The sequence below is a fragment of the Arachis duranensis genome, chromosome 3 (assembly GCF_000817695.3).
Source record: "Arachis duranensis cultivar V14167 chromosome 3, aradu.V14167.gnm2.J7QH, whole genome shotgun sequence".
Taxonomy (NCBI): domain Eukaryota; kingdom Viridiplantae; phylum Streptophyta; class Magnoliopsida; order Fabales; family Fabaceae; genus Arachis; species Arachis duranensis.
In genome coordinates, this window is record NC_029774.3 from 10,742,105 (window position 1) to 10,761,332 (window position 19,228).

At 36.5% G+C, this 19,228-nt stretch overlaps 2 protein-coding genes across 2 annotated transcripts in view; one reads left to right on the forward strand and one right to left on the reverse strand.

Moving 5' to 3' along the window:
- The window catches only part of LOC107495573 (structural maintenance of chromosomes protein 6B), a 67,321-nt gene that overhangs the window by 27,669 nt on the left and 20,424 nt on the right, over positions 1 to 19,228 (reverse strand). The window lies entirely within an intron of this gene.
- On the forward strand, positions 15,361 to 16,743 carry LOC107495627 (zinc finger protein ZAT1-like). The gene has a single exon (XM_016116797.3). The coding sequence runs from the start codon at positions 15,901 to 15,903 to the stop codon at positions 16,687 to 16,689; it is 789 nt and encodes a 262-aa protein (XP_015972283.1). The 5' UTR covers positions 15,361 to 15,900; the 3' UTR covers positions 16,690 to 16,743.

Here is a 19,228-nt window from a genome sequence, read left to right on the forward strand (position 1 = left end):
AGCTATAGCTAGCCGCGGATTACATGCAAATTGGGGAAACACAGAAACCGCTAGAGGCTACCACAGTTTCTGTTTATTGATGTTTGGCCATAAACCGCTACTGGCAGTAGCGGTTTATGTATGTAAACCGCTGGAGACAGCAGCGATTTACGTGGAGAGTGAATGCCTATATAAACCGTGGAAGACAGCCGCAGATTACTCATTTGGAGTCATTTTGAGATTGCTTAGAGAGAGAAAATTCTAGAGAGAGGTCAGAGCAACTTGAAAGCGGGTTCGAGGTATCCGTGTGTTGACCTCCAGCTGGATATCATTGCAAACGAACAGAACTTGTACCGACTGAACGGTGTTGCCCATATTGTCGGTGCCATTGGTGATGAGATCAATTATATTTTATTTTTTTTAGCGTTAGCATTTGTTAATTAGAAAATTGGTATGTAAGGTAGAGGAACTAGAATTTATAGTTTAATCGTTATATTTTGAAATGAGGCTTTGCATGTTAGGATGTAGAATGTAGTAGAGCTGTACATACGAATCAGTTTGAGTAGCAATTTTTGTTTTCTTAATTTTCAAATATGATTAATTAACTGAATTTATTTCCCTTTTAGCAATCTTATTCGCTGTGTTATTGTTTTTTTTATGGAATTCTTATTGTTTATGCTCAAATGAGTCCGTTTTTTATTATTTATCCTTTTTTATTTTTTACAATTATTTTCTTCTTAATTTTTTGTTTTAGTTTGACAAAATTTTATAATTGTGCTTGTTATTTATTTTATTTACTATTATTATATTTTTATGATAAGAAGTATTATATTCATTATTATTATATTTTTATAATTGTAGTTGTTATTTATTATATTTACTATTATATTATATTTTTATAATACGATGTTTTAATTTGATTTCACGACTAACTAATAGGTTAATAGTTTAATTGTTTTATTATTTTCTTGTTCGGTGATGGTTTAAGTAATTTGATATTATTAGATAGGGGGATTCATTGTGGATAGTAGAATTTAATTGTTTCGTGTATATCTTTCATGTTGTGTGCAGCCAACTAGGTGTATCTACAGTGTGAGACGGCAACAAAATATGCTCATGCATGAAAGGACCCATCTTGTATTTAGAGAGGGCTAGATTGTATCACTTGGCCAGGTTAAACAGCCATTGGTTCTGGTTGGACGAGCTATTGGTCAGTGCGTTCGTTGAGAGGTGGCACCTTGAGACGCACACCTTTCATATGCCTTTTGGAGAGTGTATAGTGACACTGCAAGATGTTGCGTTTCAGCTTGGGTTGCTTGTCGATGAAAAGGCCGTGAGTGGTTGCCTTGGAGAGTTTGAGAAATTCATGGAGGGTGGACGACCAACTTGGGAGTGGTTTCAGGAGTTATTCGGTGAGCTGCCACCACCGAATAAGGTCAAGCAGATGACAGTCCATTTCACATGGTTCCATGAGAGGTTTAGGGTGTTACCAGCATATGCAACTGAGGACATTGTTCACATTTACACACGTGCCTGCATCATAATGTTGTTATCCACTCAGTTATTTGGGGACAAGAATGCGAACCGGGTATATATACGGTGGTTGCTGTTTTTGGCGAATCTTGATGACATGGGGAGGTATAGCTGGGGGTCGGCAGATAGTAGACTCTAGCTTCATTAACCTGATCACCACCTCTAATCGGGGAGGTCTTCAGCTGAGCAACGGAACCATCCATGGTGGATGTGACCCCAAGGATCCAGCAAGGTAGATCACCATAGGACTCCTCCCAGTCACCATAGATCTGTGCTACTGTCTTCTGCTTCGCAAACCATACCTTCCTGTAACTAGTCCTGAAACCATATGTTGCCTCCACTGCCTCTTGTAGCACCTTAATCGTAACCGACACATCAGCTCTAACCAATGGAAAGATCCTCGGGCATATGATATGATAATCAAGCTGTTTGTGGTCGCTCGATATCGATGTGGCCATACACGTGTGTGGTCCGTTGTACCTCCTAACTTTCCATGTGCTTTTTCGTTTTCGCAGCGTGATACGAATCAATAACGTGCACCTGTTACCAAATTCCTTGCATATCCCTTGGTATTTTAGATGGTCTGACTGCATAACTCTGTACTCAACTCTACGCTGAATGCTGTAATCTTTTATACTCAGCACAACTTCCTCCTTACTCTAGAACGATTGGCCAATTTAAAATTATGTTAAAGGATTCTCATCATGCATACCTTGGCCCACGAAGGTTGCCTCTACATTCTAGTGTTGGCCGACGGCTACTAAGTTCAATGATGACAGGTGCGGAGGATACTGTTGTGTGCCAGAATCGGAACCTCTATGGGGTGTAGGTATACCGGCTCGTCATCCGAATCATCGTCCCGCATCGCATTCTCAACTCGATCCAGTCTGGCCTCAGATTCAAAATCAGACACAACAGGAGGCACACCAGCATGAACAGCCGCAACACGTTGAGGATCAGGAATCAGAACTGCCGCTGCTACCACAGGCATCGATGTCGAGGCACCACCCACCATCGTCGACTGAGGATTCGGTGTTGATGCCCCGGAGCTGTCGACACCATCTTCCAACTTCGCAAGCAGCTTCGGTATTCTAACCTCCGAAAAACTACGCCTACAATAAAGCAAGACCTGCAGGTCTTCATCGGACCCTATCGCAAAGGTCTCATATCTCACACCAGCTGACACATCGGCAATGGGAATCTTGTAAAATAATTTTTTTACCCACTTTGTCCCACACGCACCGAGCTTCCGTAATATGCTGAGCTTAATCTCTGCCAACGTACTTGAAAACCGAATAAAAATACTAAGCAGATCTCTATCCATAAATTTCACACCATGCCTTCTGCTCTTTTGAATTTTTCCAGAGCAGTGGACTAGAGTCACAAAACTTTCCTCACCATCTATTTGTGAGAAATAATACTATTCCTCCACCTTTGGCCTTTGAGGGGTTTATATAGGCAGCCACCTCACACATACTCAACGTAAACCGTTGCTGCCTCCAACGGTTTACGCACGCATCCCCACATATATACCACTACTGCCAGTAGTGGTTTATGCACAACCCACTTTGAACAAAAACCGCGGTAGCCTATAGCGGTTTATGTGTTCCCCCATTTGCATGTAATCTGCGGTTGGCTATATTTTTTACCTAACATTTTTAGTATGGTGTATACTATCTTATACATAAATTATTTTGCTGAACTTGGCCTATTGCATCTCAATTTTTCTTTAGTTTATTTGCGCGTGTTTTTTTCTTTTTCTTCAGTTTGATTGATCTCATCCCTAAAACAATCGATAAAAGGTTTCCGTTGCATTTATATCATATCATATCATATCAATATAAAAAATCTTAGCAGAGAAAGAGTACATACTCCATATTCAGGGAGAATGAGAGAAGGAGAGAGCGGGAACGAGGGGTTGAGGGTGAAACATGGTGAGGAAGATGGACATGCCATTGGAAGAGATAAGCAGGAGAGCGTGGGAGGGTGTGTATCCGGTGTTAGGAGGGTTCTTCTCGAGATGGTTTAGAAAAGCCATCCAAAGTCTCTTTTAGAGATAAGGTCATTGATGTAGAAAAGTCTAAGGCCTTTGCATTAGTAGGGTCTTTATCTGGGGATAGTATTGCGACAGTGACAGGTAAGCATGGTGATTCTCGTCCACCAAGTGTCAGTTTTACTAAGGAGGCAAGTTTTACTAAGGAGGCAAAGAGCTACCTAGCTAAACCTTATAAGGAAGCCATTGTGATCAAAGTGCTGGATAAGCATTATGGCTACATGCTCTTATGCATAAGCTTCGGATAGTATGGCACATCAAAGAAAGGTTTGATTTGTTGGATGTGGGGTTTGGGTAATTTTTTTGTTAAATTTGATATTGTTGTGGATCATGAGAAAGTCATTCTTGTGGCCCATGGTTGATAGGCGCTCACTATGTTGCAATAAAGCCTTGGGACGTGGATTTTAGGCCATGCGAAAAATCTTTCGGATCAATGCTAGTATGGATTCGAGTCTTGAAACTTCCAATTTGGTGCTACCAGGAATAAACAATGCTGCGAATTGCTTCTGCAATAGGTGCTGATTCTGATGCCACCAAGCCCTGGGACGATACAACGGCAGTGCTACATCCTGAGCCCAAAATTCACAATTCAAATTAAGTAGAATCTGATGTGGTAGATTGCGTTACTGGCAAGAATCCTGCACCGAGTTTGCAAGAGGATTTGGAGGCTAATAATTTGAAAGGAAATAACTTTGAGGAGGCTTGCATGCATGATGAACCAGGCTGGGAGCAAGTTCTGAGGAAAGCTAAAACCAAGCTGGGCCAAAAGCAATCTAACAAGGTCTAAAGAGGCACTCAATCCAGAACCAATTCGGATAGAGTAATCAGGCCCACCATCCACTTCTATCACATGAATGGATCCAGCCCCTATCGCACCAGAGTCGGGTCATGAGTCAAGGTCGGACACAGCACTTTCCGTGTTGGTGAGGCATCGATCTCCTAAACCTGACACACGCCAGTGCCTTGCAGCTCCTCTCTCCTGAAATGACCAAGGCCGGCGTCCCTACAGAGCTCGCCAGTTGAGAAGAATGGAGGCACAACGGTGGAAGCATCATCATGTCTTCTTGCAGCGGTAAAGGAGGGTGTTACCGTGGCGGTTCCATTGGAGAAGGAAGGCGCATTGCCGGCTGTTGCTGCATCGGTAGGCGGGAATAAGGAGATATTCCATGGAGATCCAGCAAACATGAAGGTCACGTCAGTCACTTCTGCTGGGCAAGCCTCGATTTGAGGTTGGTGAAGCACTTTGATTTCCATGTTTTATATTTTTATATTTTATATTATGGATACTTTAAATATAATAGCTTGGAATACTATGGGTGCTTCTAATAAGTTAGCCCAGGTGAATTGTAAAGAGCTGGTTAGGAAATTTAAACATGTACCTTTTATTGTGGTTGAAACTATTATGGGAAAGGCTTGGTTATCACCCTATTGGTGTAGTGGAGGTGCCAGGACATAAGGGGGGTATCTAGTTCCTTTCTACAATGCAGGGTGTTCACTGCAAATGGGTTGATGCTTTTGGTGAGTGTGTTACAGTTGAGGTTCAAGTAAATAATGTGATTTGGAGGTGCAGTGGTATCTATGGTAGTCCTCAGTTTAATACCAGAGTTCTGCTATGTGATTATCATGTTACTCAATCTTCGTCTTTCTACGAGCCATGGATTGTTCTTGGTGATTTTAATGAAGTACTATTCTCTCATAAATCTAAGGGTTGCCTCTTTTCGAGTCGTCATGCAGATTAGCTGCTGCCTCTCTAGGGAATAGTGATCTGTTTGACTTGAAGCCTATTGGAAGACGGTTTTCTTGGTACAAAAGGGTTAAAAATGGTCTTGAGGTGGCGAAAAAACTTGACCAGGTTTGTATCAACAATGGATGGTTATCTCTCTTTCCAGAGGCTTACGCAAAAATTTTAAATAGGCTTCATTCTGATAATTGTCCTATCCTAGTGCGCTGTATAAGTCATCCCCAACCGAAAAAGAACATACTTTTTTGGTTTATTGCGGCTTGGGTAACTCGTCTGGGGTAAAGAGATATTGTGAACCAGTCATGGCAAGCTGGCTACAGAGAGATGCATGGTAAGCTATCAAAAATGTAGATAGGGGTGTTCATAGATCGAATCGTATCCGCAGATCTGCGGTAAATATCTGCATCCGATCTGAAAAATTGCGATACGATCCGATCCGCAAATTAATCAGATCCCGGATATCTGTTCTACATCCACGAATCCGCAGATCCGCACAATAATAATTAAAATGTGTGTGTGTGTGTGTGTGTGTGTGTGTTTATTTACTTGTTTGTATATTTTGTTATTTAGAAAGAGTTTGATTAAAAATATTTTAGGAATAAATAAGTTTAAAAGTGTGAAAGAAATATTTTTATTATATTTTTTACATAGAAATATGATTAAAAAAAGAAGATTCAATTAGGCGGATATATCCGATCCGATCCGATCCGCACATTTGCAGGTCGGATCGGATCGGATCCGACACTAAAAAGTGCGAATATCATATCCGATCCAATCCAATGGAAAGTGTGTGGATCGGATCGAATTTACGGCCATATCCGATCCGCGTACACCACTAAGTGTAGAAGAACTCTTTGGAGTTTAATTCAAAAGCGTTCGGCAACATTTTTGTTAGGAAATGCGAATTGGAGAGACAGATTAATTTCCTTCAGAAACGACTAGAAGTAATGGAAGATTTGTCTATGCGGCAAAAAAAAAAATAGCTGATTGAGGAATTTAATAACACACTTATGCAGGAGGAACTTCTATGGTTTCAGAAATCCAGAGAACAGTGGGTAAGGGAGAGAAATACCAAGTTCTTGCATGTCCAGGCTCTTGTACGGAGAAAGTATAATAAGATTCATGGTCTCTTCCTTCAAGATGGGGTGTGGAAAACGGACTCGAATGTCGTTAGAAGGGAAGCTGAATCTTTTTATAAATGCCTATTATGCCAGTCGAAGGATGTAGACTTAGGTTGCCTTGGTGATACGCCGCTGCCTTCCCTAAATGATGAAGCCTATTGTAGCCTCACAACGCCAGTTACTCTAGAAGAAGTTAAGTCGGCTGTTTTCAGTATGCATTCTTTTAAGGCGCCGAGGCTTGATGGGTTTCAGGCTTTCTTCTTTAAAAAATACTAGGAGATTGTTGGTTTTGATGTTTGGACTATGGTTCGTCATGCATTCTCCGGTTTGGATATGGATCCAAGGATGATGAAAACTCTTATGGTTCTTATTCCGAAGGTAGAAAACCCAGTTTCCATGAAGGATTTCCGACCTATTAGTCTCTGTAATATGGTTTACAAAGTTATAACGAAGGTCTTGGTCAATAGACTTCGTCCCCATCTCAAAGAGATTGTTGTGCCCCCTTCAAGGAGGGTTTATCCCAGGGAGAGGAATCCCAGACAACATCATTGTAGCACAAGAGGTTCTCTATTTCATGAAGAAGACAAAGTCAAAGAAAGGCACCCTGGCCTTTAAGATTGATCTGGAGAAAGCGTATGATAGAGTGGATTGGGGATTTCTGAAACAAATCCTTGTGAGTTTTGGCTTTCCTCCTCCGACAGTCAATCTAAATATGCGTTGTGTCACTGCTTCCTCACTGTCTATCCTCTGGAATGGGGATAGATTAAATAGCTTCACTCCGAGCAGGGGTCTTAGGCAAGGAGATCCTATATTACTGTATCTGTTTGTGTTGTGTATGGAGAGATTGTCCTATTCTATTAATCAGCAAGTTAGTAGGGGCTTGTGGGAGCCGATTGCGGTTTCTAGAGGGGGTCCAAGAATTTTCATTTGATGTTTGCCGATGATTTGCTTCTTTTCTGTAAAGCCGAAAAACAGTAAGTTCAAACCGTAATGGTAGCTTTGGAAAATTTCTGCAGAGCCTTTGGGATGAAGGTTAATGTGGCAAAATCTAAAGCGCTATGCTCTAGGAATGTTTCAGCGATAAGAAAAGAGATTTTCACCGGAGTGTCTTCCATCAGATTCGTCCATAACTTGGGCAAGTATTTAGGGGTGAACTTTAATTACTCTCGGGTGACACGCGTAACTTTCAACGATGTTCTGGACAAGATTCGGGAAAGGCTAGCCAGGTGAAAAGAGAGATTGCTTAATAAGGCGGGCAGACTCTGTTTGCTCAACTCGGTAGTGACTGCGATTCCTACTTACCTCATGCAAGTATCTCTCTTCACTAAATGGGTAACTAATAAGATAGAATCCATGAAGTGAAACTTTCTATAGAAGGGTCAAGCTGATGGTAGAGGCCTAAATCTAGTTAACTGGAAAGTATTGGTCACCCCTAAGAAGTTTGGAGGTCTGGGAATTAGAGATCTTTTTGTGCTAATATTGCTTTTCTTGGAAAGCTAGTTTGACAACTTTTTCACCATCCTGACAAGCTATGGGTTCAACTGTTAATGGAGAACTACCATTCTTTTAAGGATGATTGTTTCAGTCGGTCTCGAAGAAGGGGATCTTATGTTTGGAAGAGTATATGTCGAGCTTGGGATATTCTGAAGTAAGGTTTTATTTGGTGCATTGGGGATTTGAAACAGAACTTTTGGTTTTCTAAATGGAGAAGAGATGGGCGACAGTGTCAGGAGATGGATTATGTTCACATTTCTGATTCGGATATCAGGATCTTGGACCTTTGGTCATCTAGATAGTGGAACCTTGAGAATATCTATTCTACTCTGAATCAGTCTTTGCAGAGCAACATTAACTCTTATAACCCAGATGTTCAAGCTGGTTCAGAGGTCGGTTGGTGTTGGACTGGTGCGGCTTTAAAGGTTTATGATGCTTGTAGTGGTTATTTGTAGCTCAATAAGAAGATGTTTAGTTGGGAGGATAGGGGTAATTGGCTTTGGCTTTGGCGTCAACATGTTCCAGAAAAGCACAAATTTCTACTACTGCATTTTGTTTTAGGAGGGGCATTTCGCACACGGATAGTTGTCCATGATGTTTCTCAGGTCAGGAATCGATTTTACATTGTATTTGGGATTGTCCAAAAACCCAACTAGTTTGGCAAGTTTTAGGGATCTCCGATCAACCAGTGGGTTTAATGAGTTGGTTCTCACATAATATCAAACAGCGTCCCTTTAGATTCTTTTCTGGTCTTTGGTGGATTTGGCGTTCGAGGAATAACGAGATCTTTTATCCTCACGAGTATTGGACCACAGACAAGGTGATTGGTATGGCTTTGTCCTTGGAAAAGGAGCTCCGAAAATATTTTTGAGTTGCAATGACTGTCTATCCCCTCTACCATTAATGGCTCTTGGATTTCCCCCTCAGTGAGTACCTTTAAGATTAATTGTGATGCTAGCTATCTTGGCAATGGTGCTCGAGTTGGTTTTGCTTGTGTTAGCAGAGATTGGAAGGGAAGATGGCAACGAGGGTGTCTGAGAACAATTGAGAGTCGTAGCATTTTGCAAGGAGAGTTGTTTGCTATTTGGAGAGGCTTTCTTTTAGCATGGGACTCGGGACAAAGAGACATTATATGTGAGGCAGACTGTGTGGAGGCTTTTTCTATTGTCAATAATTTACAGGATTGTTTTGGGTTTATTGATCCTTTGGTGTTAAAAATCCGAGATATCATGTCTTGAAAATGGTGTGCTGATCTCTGGTTGATCTTGAGAAATACAAATACAGTAGCAGACATCATGACAAAGACTGCAATGAAAATCCTTTCTCCCCAAGTGGAGCTTCCGTTGCCTTGGATGAAGTTTGAGAGTAGTATTCAGCGAGACTGCCTTTCTTAAGCAGTTTCATGTATATTTTTTCTTTCTTAATTGTTGTTTTTTTTAAGTAAAAAAAAATCAATAAAAATGACAATTTCACGCAAATAATAATGCTTAATAATCAGTATAAGTAATAATTATTTTGAAACTTCATTCTTGACAAAGAATTTTAAACTAATTAGTCTCAACAATATTATTTATAAGGCTATCACTATCTCTCATAAAAATTCTTGTAAACAGGATGTGTCTTTTTTTATCTGAAATTATTGGATTAGTCTAAAATTAGTTCAAGTATTTTGGGCACATCTGATATACCATGTAATTAAGATCATTGGATTATGTTAAAAAAAATTCAACGGTTGAGATGATATTAATTTAAAACTTTTTAAAAATCAAATCAAAGGATATGTTTCAAAATTCTAAAAAGACCTTCCTCTTCCTTAAAGTAAAACGAAACCCTCCCTGCCTCTCTGCTAATCTGGGTAAGGCAGACTATAATGAAACCATACTCTACCTCTGTGTGTTAATCTGGAAAACGCTTCCTTGGACGAATGGCGGCAACATCATTCCGAATGCCGGCGTTACCAAAGTTTGTGCTAAGAAGGCCATGACACCGATGTTGTCGAGGAAAATGGTGAAGAGGAAGAGCAAGATTACATGGTTTAGGTGACAAGAAGACACAAATGGGAATAACCATGTGTTACTGTGGTCATTGAAGCCCTGCTGGTGGTTCTGAGCTCCTCTTCAAATTTCGTAAGAATTTTTACAATGCCAATTTCTGAGAAATAACTTGTCAGATCTCAGTAGAACTACACTCAAGACTGTAATGACTATAATATGAAAAGCAAATTCAACAAAATCACAATTGCAGATTGTACGATAACAATTTTTTGGTAACACTCATAAACAGAACGAAAATAGAATTCAAAATATTTTAACACTCATAAACAGAACAAAAAAATCGAACAAACACATAAATAGAATAAAAAAATAATTGAATGAAATCAATGAAGCAAATTTATAAAAAAAAAACTGAACAAAAACATAAATAGAACAAATACATACCTGAGGCTGAGGCTCCATTGGAACTTAGAAGTAGAGCGATGAAGGGGGAGACGGAGCACCAGGGCATTGACGACGATGCTGACTCGTTGAGACTTACACCACCACTTTGAGGCTGAAGACGAACGACGCGAAGAGAAAAGAGAGATATTGAGAATGAATGAAACAACGAGGTGCTGGGTTAAGAAGAGAGAGACAATGAAAACGACGCTAAGAGAGGGACAGAGATCAGCAGCCAGTGCTGGGATGCACGACGACGACAGAGACCAGAGAAGCGTGGAGTAGGTTGTGGTGGTTTCGTAGATAGAGAGACAAGAGGTTACAGGTAAAGAAATTAGGGTTCTCCAATCCCTCGTGAATTTAAAAAATATTTGTAAATAATTTATTGTGTACTTTAGAAAAGCTTAAAAGATTTGAGCTTGCTAAAGAGTAAAGACAAACCTGTTAGCCCTTTATAGCAAGATTTTATTTCAAGTCGAAGTACTCCTAAGTCATTATTGCACAAGAAATCTTGTATTTTATAAAACAAACTAAATCCCAAAAAAGTACTCTTACTTTTAAGATTAACTTGAAAATGGCCTATAACACGGTGAATTGGAGATTTTTAGCATACTCTCAATAGCTTTGGGTTTTCGAGTTTTATCATTAGGGTTATGATGAAGTGTGTAAAAATTTGTTTTTTTGCCATTTTTTAAAATGTCAGTAAATTACCTTTCAAAAAGATTTCAGATAAGATGATCCTATATCTCCCTATTTTATTTGTTCTTCGCATAGAATGTCTTGCTTGTTATATTTCTAGTCAAGTTGAGGGTGGGATTTAGGTGTTAGTGGTGATCTCAAAATGAGGCCCAAAATCATCACTTAATGTTTGCCGATAATTTACTTTTATTTTGTAAAGTTAGAAAATCTTAGGTGCAGAATGTCGTGAATACTTTCTCTAATTTCTGCAAAGCCTCTGAGATAAAAGTTAATTTTGACAAATCCAAAGCCATTTGCTCAAAAAATGTGAATTCTAGAAGGAAAGAAATCTTTACTAGGATATCTTCTATTCATTTCTCACTCTTAGACTCGCAAAGTAATTTTCAAGTCATTGATAAGATTAGAGAAAGATTAGCAAGTTGGAAGGGAAAATTCTTGAACCGAGTCAGTAAATTTTGTCTAGTTAATTCTATTATTTTATCTCTTCCAATCTACCAAATGCAAGTCTCCTATTTTCCCAGCTAGACAACGAACAAAATTTTTTCCTTAATGCGTGTCATTTTCTTTGGAAGGGCCAAGTGAATGGAAGGGACATGAGCTTACCCATTTGAAAACTGTGGTAACTCCTAAAAAATTTAGAGTTTGGGGGGTTAGAAATCTAGCTTGCGCTAACTTAACTCTTTTAGGCAAGCTAATTAGCAATTTTGACATTGTCCAGAAAAGTTTTGGATGCAACTTTTGATAGCTAAATTAATAAGAATCTGAAACAATTCTTCTTGTCTAATATGATGAAGGGTTCTCACACTTAAAAGAGTATTTGTAAAGCATCCAAAGCTCTTAGGGGGATTATTCATGGTGTATTATCTCATTTCAAGTCTTTTTAGTTTGATAATTGGAGAGGAGATGGTACTATAATAGAGTAACTGAATTATGTGCACATATCGCATATCGGATATAAAGCTATATATTAGCGACCTCTGAAGAGATGGTACTTGGAATTTGACTGATGTTGCTATTCCGCTATCTGGTAACTTCAAGCAACGCCTTGAGGCCTTTAATCCGAGCTAGGATGCTAGCGACATAGTGGGTTGGAGTTGGTCTTCTTCAACTTCAAAGGGTGTGTTTGGCAACCACGTTCAAAGAGAAGAAGTACGTTTAGATATCTTGAAAGTTGTAATTTTTGGTTTGGCAAATTTTTGATTCATGAACGCAGAAGTGATTTTGCATTCAAAACCACGTTTTCAAGAAGCAACAATTTTACGCTTATGCGTTTCACCAACCGGCTTTTAGCCATCAATACTCAATCTTTATTTATCTTTTACCAATTTTATCCTTTATGCATACTATTGTATTATTTATATTATTTTTGTTTATATGAACTATCTTTTTCTATTATTTACTATTTTTTATTAATTATTTATTTGATATTATACACTTTTATAATTATATTTTTTTGTATTATTTTTATTTTTTTAATATAATATATTGATCCTATTAAGAAAGTAAATTAAACAAAAAATTAATTGTAAATAATAATAATAAAAAATTATAACATACTAAAAAAAGTACTAAGAGTACTAAAATTATACTGTATAAAAAATATCATAAATTTTTTTATTTATTTCAATTACTACCAAAATAAATATTGAATTTTTTTATTATTTTTAGTACTCTCTAAAATTTATATTTTGTTAGTTTTAATTAAAAGTATATTTTGCCAATTTTTATATATTATTTTTATTTTAGTGTATAAATATTAATTTTATTATAGAATTAATTAATAAGATCTATTCAAATATCTAAATTAAAATAATATACAAAAATTATTTAAGTTGATATCTATTTTAGTAATTTTGTATTTAAAAGTGATTTTAAATAGTGTAATCCAAACAACATTTATTTTACTATAATTCATTTTGATATAAATATTGCCAAACATAAATCACTTAATACAAATTTACTTTTCATCAAAATCAAGTTTGCAAAATCAATTTTATTCAAACTTTTGTTTGCAAATTGTAATCCAAACACACACAAAATCGTATTCTTCTTACAGTGGTTACATGTGGTTAAGTAAGTACAAGTTCGGTTGGGATGAGCATGGAAATTGATTATGGCTTTGGTTGTTACCGAAAAAAATCAAATTCCTAATTTGGCTTTGTCTTTATGATGGGATTTCAATTGCTGAATTTAGATTTAAGAGAAAACTTGCAACTTCCAATCTTTGCTCGAGGTGCCAGAAATCATTCTGCATTGCTTTAAGGACCGATGAAAGGCCAGAAATATTTGGAAGAAGTTGAATTTGCAAACTTGGGTATGGTTTATTAGATTAAGAAATGTAAGAGTACCAATATATTCTTATTTTTGCTTGCTTTTGGTGGATTTGGACGGATAAGAATAATAATGTGTTCAATTCCAATGAAGTTTGGTCCGTTGATAAAGTGGTAGAACTTATCTATGCTTTAAAACAATGAGCTGTATAATATTTTTTTTAAAAAAGGTTCTTCATGGTTCATGCTGCTCACTCCATTAGTCTTACTTGGACGACTCTTCCATAGAATTCAGTTAAGGTAAACTGTGATGCAAGTGTTTGGACGACTCTTCCATAGAATTCAGTTAAGGTAAACTGTGATGCAAGTGTTTTTGATGATAAGAATAAGACAGGATTTGACTGTATTATTAGAAATTCATATAGTTTATAGTTGAGAGGTTGCATGGGAGCTCTCCCTTATGCGAGTGTGCCCCGATGTGAATTATTTGCGATTTGGCAGGAATTACTATTATCGTGGGAAGGTGGTCATAAATAGATTTCTTGTGAAACTGAACTTTGAAACCTTTAATTTGATTAGTGATCAAAACATAGGAGCTTATTACTTGGACAAAGATATCGTTAGCAAAACCTATGAGATCTTGAAGTGGAGATGAAAGACTAATATGGATCCTGCCAACAATGTTATTGATGCCATAGTGAGATGTGCCAATGTAAACATGAACCCGAGCTCCTGTGGTCTTGGAGAGAGTTTGGGGATCTTCTTTAACAAGATATATCTTAATTTTAGTCTAGCTATGTTTTTTGCTTTTCTTTGATCTCTTGTTACCAAAAACTTCAGAATTATATTTTGAATTCAATCATTCGAAATAGCATATATACATGAAATTTTGGGGTCCCATTCTAACTAATAGAAAGGTAAACTTTCATATTTTCTCCTTGTCTTTTTACATAATAAAACTATTCTTGATTTTTTTTTTTGTATTATGTCCTTTATTTTGTTAAATTCAAATAATTTTAATATTATCCAATGAAACTTGAAAATAGAAATGATAAAGTATATTTTTTGTTTCTAAAGTTTATCAAAAATTTTAAAAATACCCTTAAATTTTATTTTATTTTAATTTTACCCCTAAAATTTTCGATTGGCATCAAATATACCTTTAGCAGCTAACTTTTCAAAAATTTATAACTAATTCAACAATAATTTCACAAAAACAATCAACACAAACAAACTAGACATAATTGTCATGCATTATTATTAGATTAGTATTAAACTCTAAAAATCTAGCTGGAATATATTTGATGTAAATCGAAAACTTCTAAAACAAAATATATTTTAGAAGTATTTTAAAAACTATTGACAAATTTTGGAGACAAAATATATACTTTACCCAAATAAAAAAATAAAATGACAAATTTGTGTTTTACTATCTTTCTAAATAGTCCTAGCCCTGCACAAAACGTTTTATACAATTGTCTAATTATATCTATTCTTTTAAATGATTATTCATGCAGTCAATAAAAAAAATAATTATTTTTGCATACGTGACATTAAGTAATTGGATATATGCATAAAACTACTTTACACAAATTACAATGACCAGTGATCAAAATTATTTTCTAAGAAGAATAGTCCAATTTATTATAAAGGCTGTGCCATTAATATACATTCCTAAACAAATTTAGTTGGACAAAATACACCTCCCTCATTGCCTATGACTTCTGCAATTGCAATACTAGACAAATGCCATCAACTGTATCATCACAATATAGGCTTTAAAAACATCTTAAGATAATAATAGATGGATGTGACTCCAACCTGAAAACTAGCTCATGGGAGAAGAATTGCCCAATGTCCATTGCCGAAACATTATAAAGGCTATCTATCTCAACAATATTCCAAGCAATGTAGGACTGAACTTTATCCAAATACTGTTTTCCTTCCATTTTGAATGAAAATATCCTATCTAGTAAGCTGATGCATAGAGTATATTATGCCTGCAACTCGACTAACAAAAAATTGAGTACATGGTCAAATAATGGATAATAGAATTCAAGCAAAACTTAAGCAGGGATGAAGGAGTGGAAAAGTATATAACAGAAATAGATATATGGGCAGCCCAAATATTTTCCCCAAACCACCTGTTCATATATGCTACTATTTCTTTCTTAAGTTGCCAAATGCCAACAAATATAAAATGCAAACGAAAATCCGAATCTTAAATAATTATTAATTTCCTCATATAAACCTAATTTATAGGAACAATATAAATGCTTCGAAATATAGGAAATAAACCAAACCGGCAGTGAGACCAAAGTAATAGTACGTCGTCGTTTAATCCGTGTAGTTTAATCCTTCCGGTGAGAGAAGACTTTGTATGCCTGCGATCGTTATAGATGAGGAGGTGATTGACCGCTAACATATCTAACATTATTATTGTCTTTTGTGATTTTATTCCTTTTGCAATTGGAACACTTGCCACCTACTCCTTTTAAAGTTCCTCGACTCAGCATGCACTCATCCCACAAGCACTCGGTGAGGAAGTATTCGAGTTTCTGGAATTTTAGTGAACATGGAGAAAAATAACAACATAACCTGCAAAATCTGCAATAAGTGTTTCTCCACCGGAAAAGCCATAGGGGGCCACATGAGATCTCACTTGGTCAAATTGCCAATACCTCCCAAGCCTGACCCAGAGAATCAAGCACTTGACAACTCTAACAAGTTAACCAACCATGCAATTCAAGCTCCTTCCTCAATGAATTTCCATCCCGAAAAGAAACCTGCACAAAATCTTCAATCTCCGAAACACAGCTTCTTAGCCTTTTTTTCAAAAGTAAACATAGAAAATAGATTTCTGCCATACCCTAAAAACCCAACCCGTAAAAGATCCAAATGTCGCCGACAAATTATTAAAGCAGTTGAGAAAAGATCTGAGCCAAAACAAGAGAGTTCAACATCTGAAACCCCTCGTGCAAAAGAAGCAGCTAGGTCCTTGATATTGCTTTCCAAAGATAATTGGCCAGCAAGCAAAGAGATCAAGACGCAAGAGATGGAGGGAGCCAACCAAATGTTTACAAAAGATAATGAAAATGGCAAAGATGCCTTACTTGTTCAGACTCCCACTCAAGTTACGTTCAGGTGTTTAGATAAAAAAACAGTCGAATGCCCATCGTGCTCCAAGATGTTCAAATCTAAACAAGCACTCGGCGGGCACAAAAAGGTACACTTAAACAACCCTAAGGTTGCTAATGCTCACAATAAATTTGTGGACAAGTCGCTAGACCTTAATTTTCCAGCTTTTAGAGATGATGAAGATGTTGGCCAAATCAATTTTCCAACCATGGGCAATGGAAAATAATTATCTAACCTTCATGACTAAGCAAATGAGAAAAAAAATTACAAAGTTAGTTTGTGATTTTGTACACTATTCTACACTGTGTTTAGTTCTCAATGTTAAGAATTTATATGCTTTAGGTCATTGTAATAATTTGAGATTAAGTGTTGTAGTTGCTAGTGGTTTCTATCTTCCTTGTCTGTTAGTTCTTGCTGTTTGGCCTGCTATTTGTCATAATTTCACACAGTTCAAACTTTGTTGGCTCCCACTTTGGATCTTTGCATGGTTGCTGAAACTGTAGAAAGCCTAGAATCTTTGGCTTCATTAGGGTACACGAATACCACAGGAAAAGGGAAAATGGAATTTTTCATATTATTCTATGACTTATACCAGCACAATGCATGTGTGTTACTCCCCAAGCTTTGACTTAGCCTATAGGACTGTTGTGTTATATGAAAAATTTGTAAAATACACATCATATGTAACTTACTCACTCAATAAGAACAACAAACAAATTTCTTTTTAATTATCATAGGCAGGGGTTTTGATTAAAAAAATGTTCAAATTTCTTAAAATCTTAGAAGAAAACGTTATAAGTTGAACCATATGAAAGAAAAATGCCAATGTTGATAATCTGATAACTACAACTAGTTTCAAGGCTTCTACAAAAAGAAAGACAACCTTGATGAATTAAGCACTTTTTAAAAATTTGATAGCATTTTAGTTCTGGTAGGTTGTTTGAAATTGAAGATACTGCTACCAAAAAGCAACATCTAATTTAAACACCTGAAAAACCACTGATTTTGAGGCTGAGAGGGGGGAAAAAGAGCAGTCCAATCTATCACCAAAGTTTAGATATGCTACTATTGTTTTATCTCCGAAATATTGGGGAAGGCTGTGAATGCATGGTAACCTCTATACGGCCCATGTAAATTAGAAAAACGAGAAGACAACAAAACTGTACAGTAGACAAATAACCAAAATGGGGAAATGCGAAGCCTAAGTGACAGAGAAAGTTGAATGGTGTCACATAGGGAACTTTTATAATGTATATGGATACAAGAAAAACTCAAGTGTATGGCATTAAAGATGCACTACAGGAGTTCTTAGACATAGTACCTAAAATTATGAATATATATATATATATATACTTTCTTTTAACTAGAGCCTTGTTTGCTTCAAAACCTTTTGGATAACAAAAATATTTCAAGAGCATAAGTGGACGTAGATTTTAAGCACTGAAAAAATCATTCAAATTCTCTCACTAAAACACTTAAGACACATTCACAAATCACGAGCATATATATATGAAACATAGATCCTCCAATTTGTGATCTTTTAAATTATAAGTTGTCTCAGGATAAGAATAATGAAATGTAAGACTTCCAACTAGATGAGCCATTGCCTCCTAAAACTATAATCAACAAATATCAGGAATAAATGCCTCTATTCCCCATTCACGGTAAAGTACCAAAATTTAATCCAAGTAGCAAAAATCCAAACAAAATACAGAATAACTAAAACAGTTCCAATTAAAACATTTAACTCCTTGTGCTTATCTTACGTTCGTAGCAGAAGAAATCAGAAAACGATCCCCCTTCATTCCAAACAGCCAAGTATCTTCCAAAATCAAGTATGCAACATGGCCAAAAATGGACCATAGAGAAAAATGGAGCATGAACATCTTCAATAATCAAATGGCTTAATAACACATACTTATACTTGATATATCAAACATATTGAATCAAGAAAATTGTTAAGCACAAAGAACTTGGTACAGAACAACCAGCAACCTGTACCTGGATAAACCATTTATTACCTCAATCAAAATAGAAATAATGAACTTACTTGAAGATAAGAATAACCATGAATCAACTTCTTCATGAAATGAAAGAGTGAAACTTGCCCCATATCAAATTATGTGCAAACCCTATATTGTACATATTGGATAAATCAGAACAAAGATGAAGCAACATTCACAACAACAAATTCTTGATCCACAGAGTCAGAAGAGAAAAATTATTTGTTGCAAAAACTAGATGCATTAGAATAATGACGATACTTACAGCGCAAGAACATGAAAGTGCAGAAGCAACAAGCGATGGAGATAGCGGTTGATTAACACATGCAACTACAAAGGCGAACCAAAAGAATAAATGAGATTTTAAAAAAGAAAATAACCAAAATATTGAAATCAAATCATTATTACCTAAGGGAAATCCATGCGGCAAGCGTAACTGTGAAAAAATAAATAAAATTGGAAAAAAATAAAGAAGCAAAGAAGAAGCAGCAACTAAGCAAGCAGTTGTTCCGGCTTCATTGATAATGAAAACAGTAGGGACCACAAATAGGAAAGCCCAAGGACTAAGCCCAATTAAATGGATTTTGTTTTTCTCATGGGATTAAATGGGTTAAACTATTTTCTGGTTCAATAAATAGGGAAGCCCAAGCCCAATATTGTTCTTTTTTGTTTTTCTAACTAGATTCTTTAGTCACTTTGTTTGGGCTTTTTCCCTGAACAATAATAACAAAATATCAAAAACAAGAAAAAAAAAACACCTTC

Coding starts and splice junctions, on each gene's coding strand:
- LOC107495627 (XM_016116797.3), top strand. CDS start 15,901: ATGGAGAAAAATAACAACATAACCTGCAAAATCTGCAATAAGTGTTTC.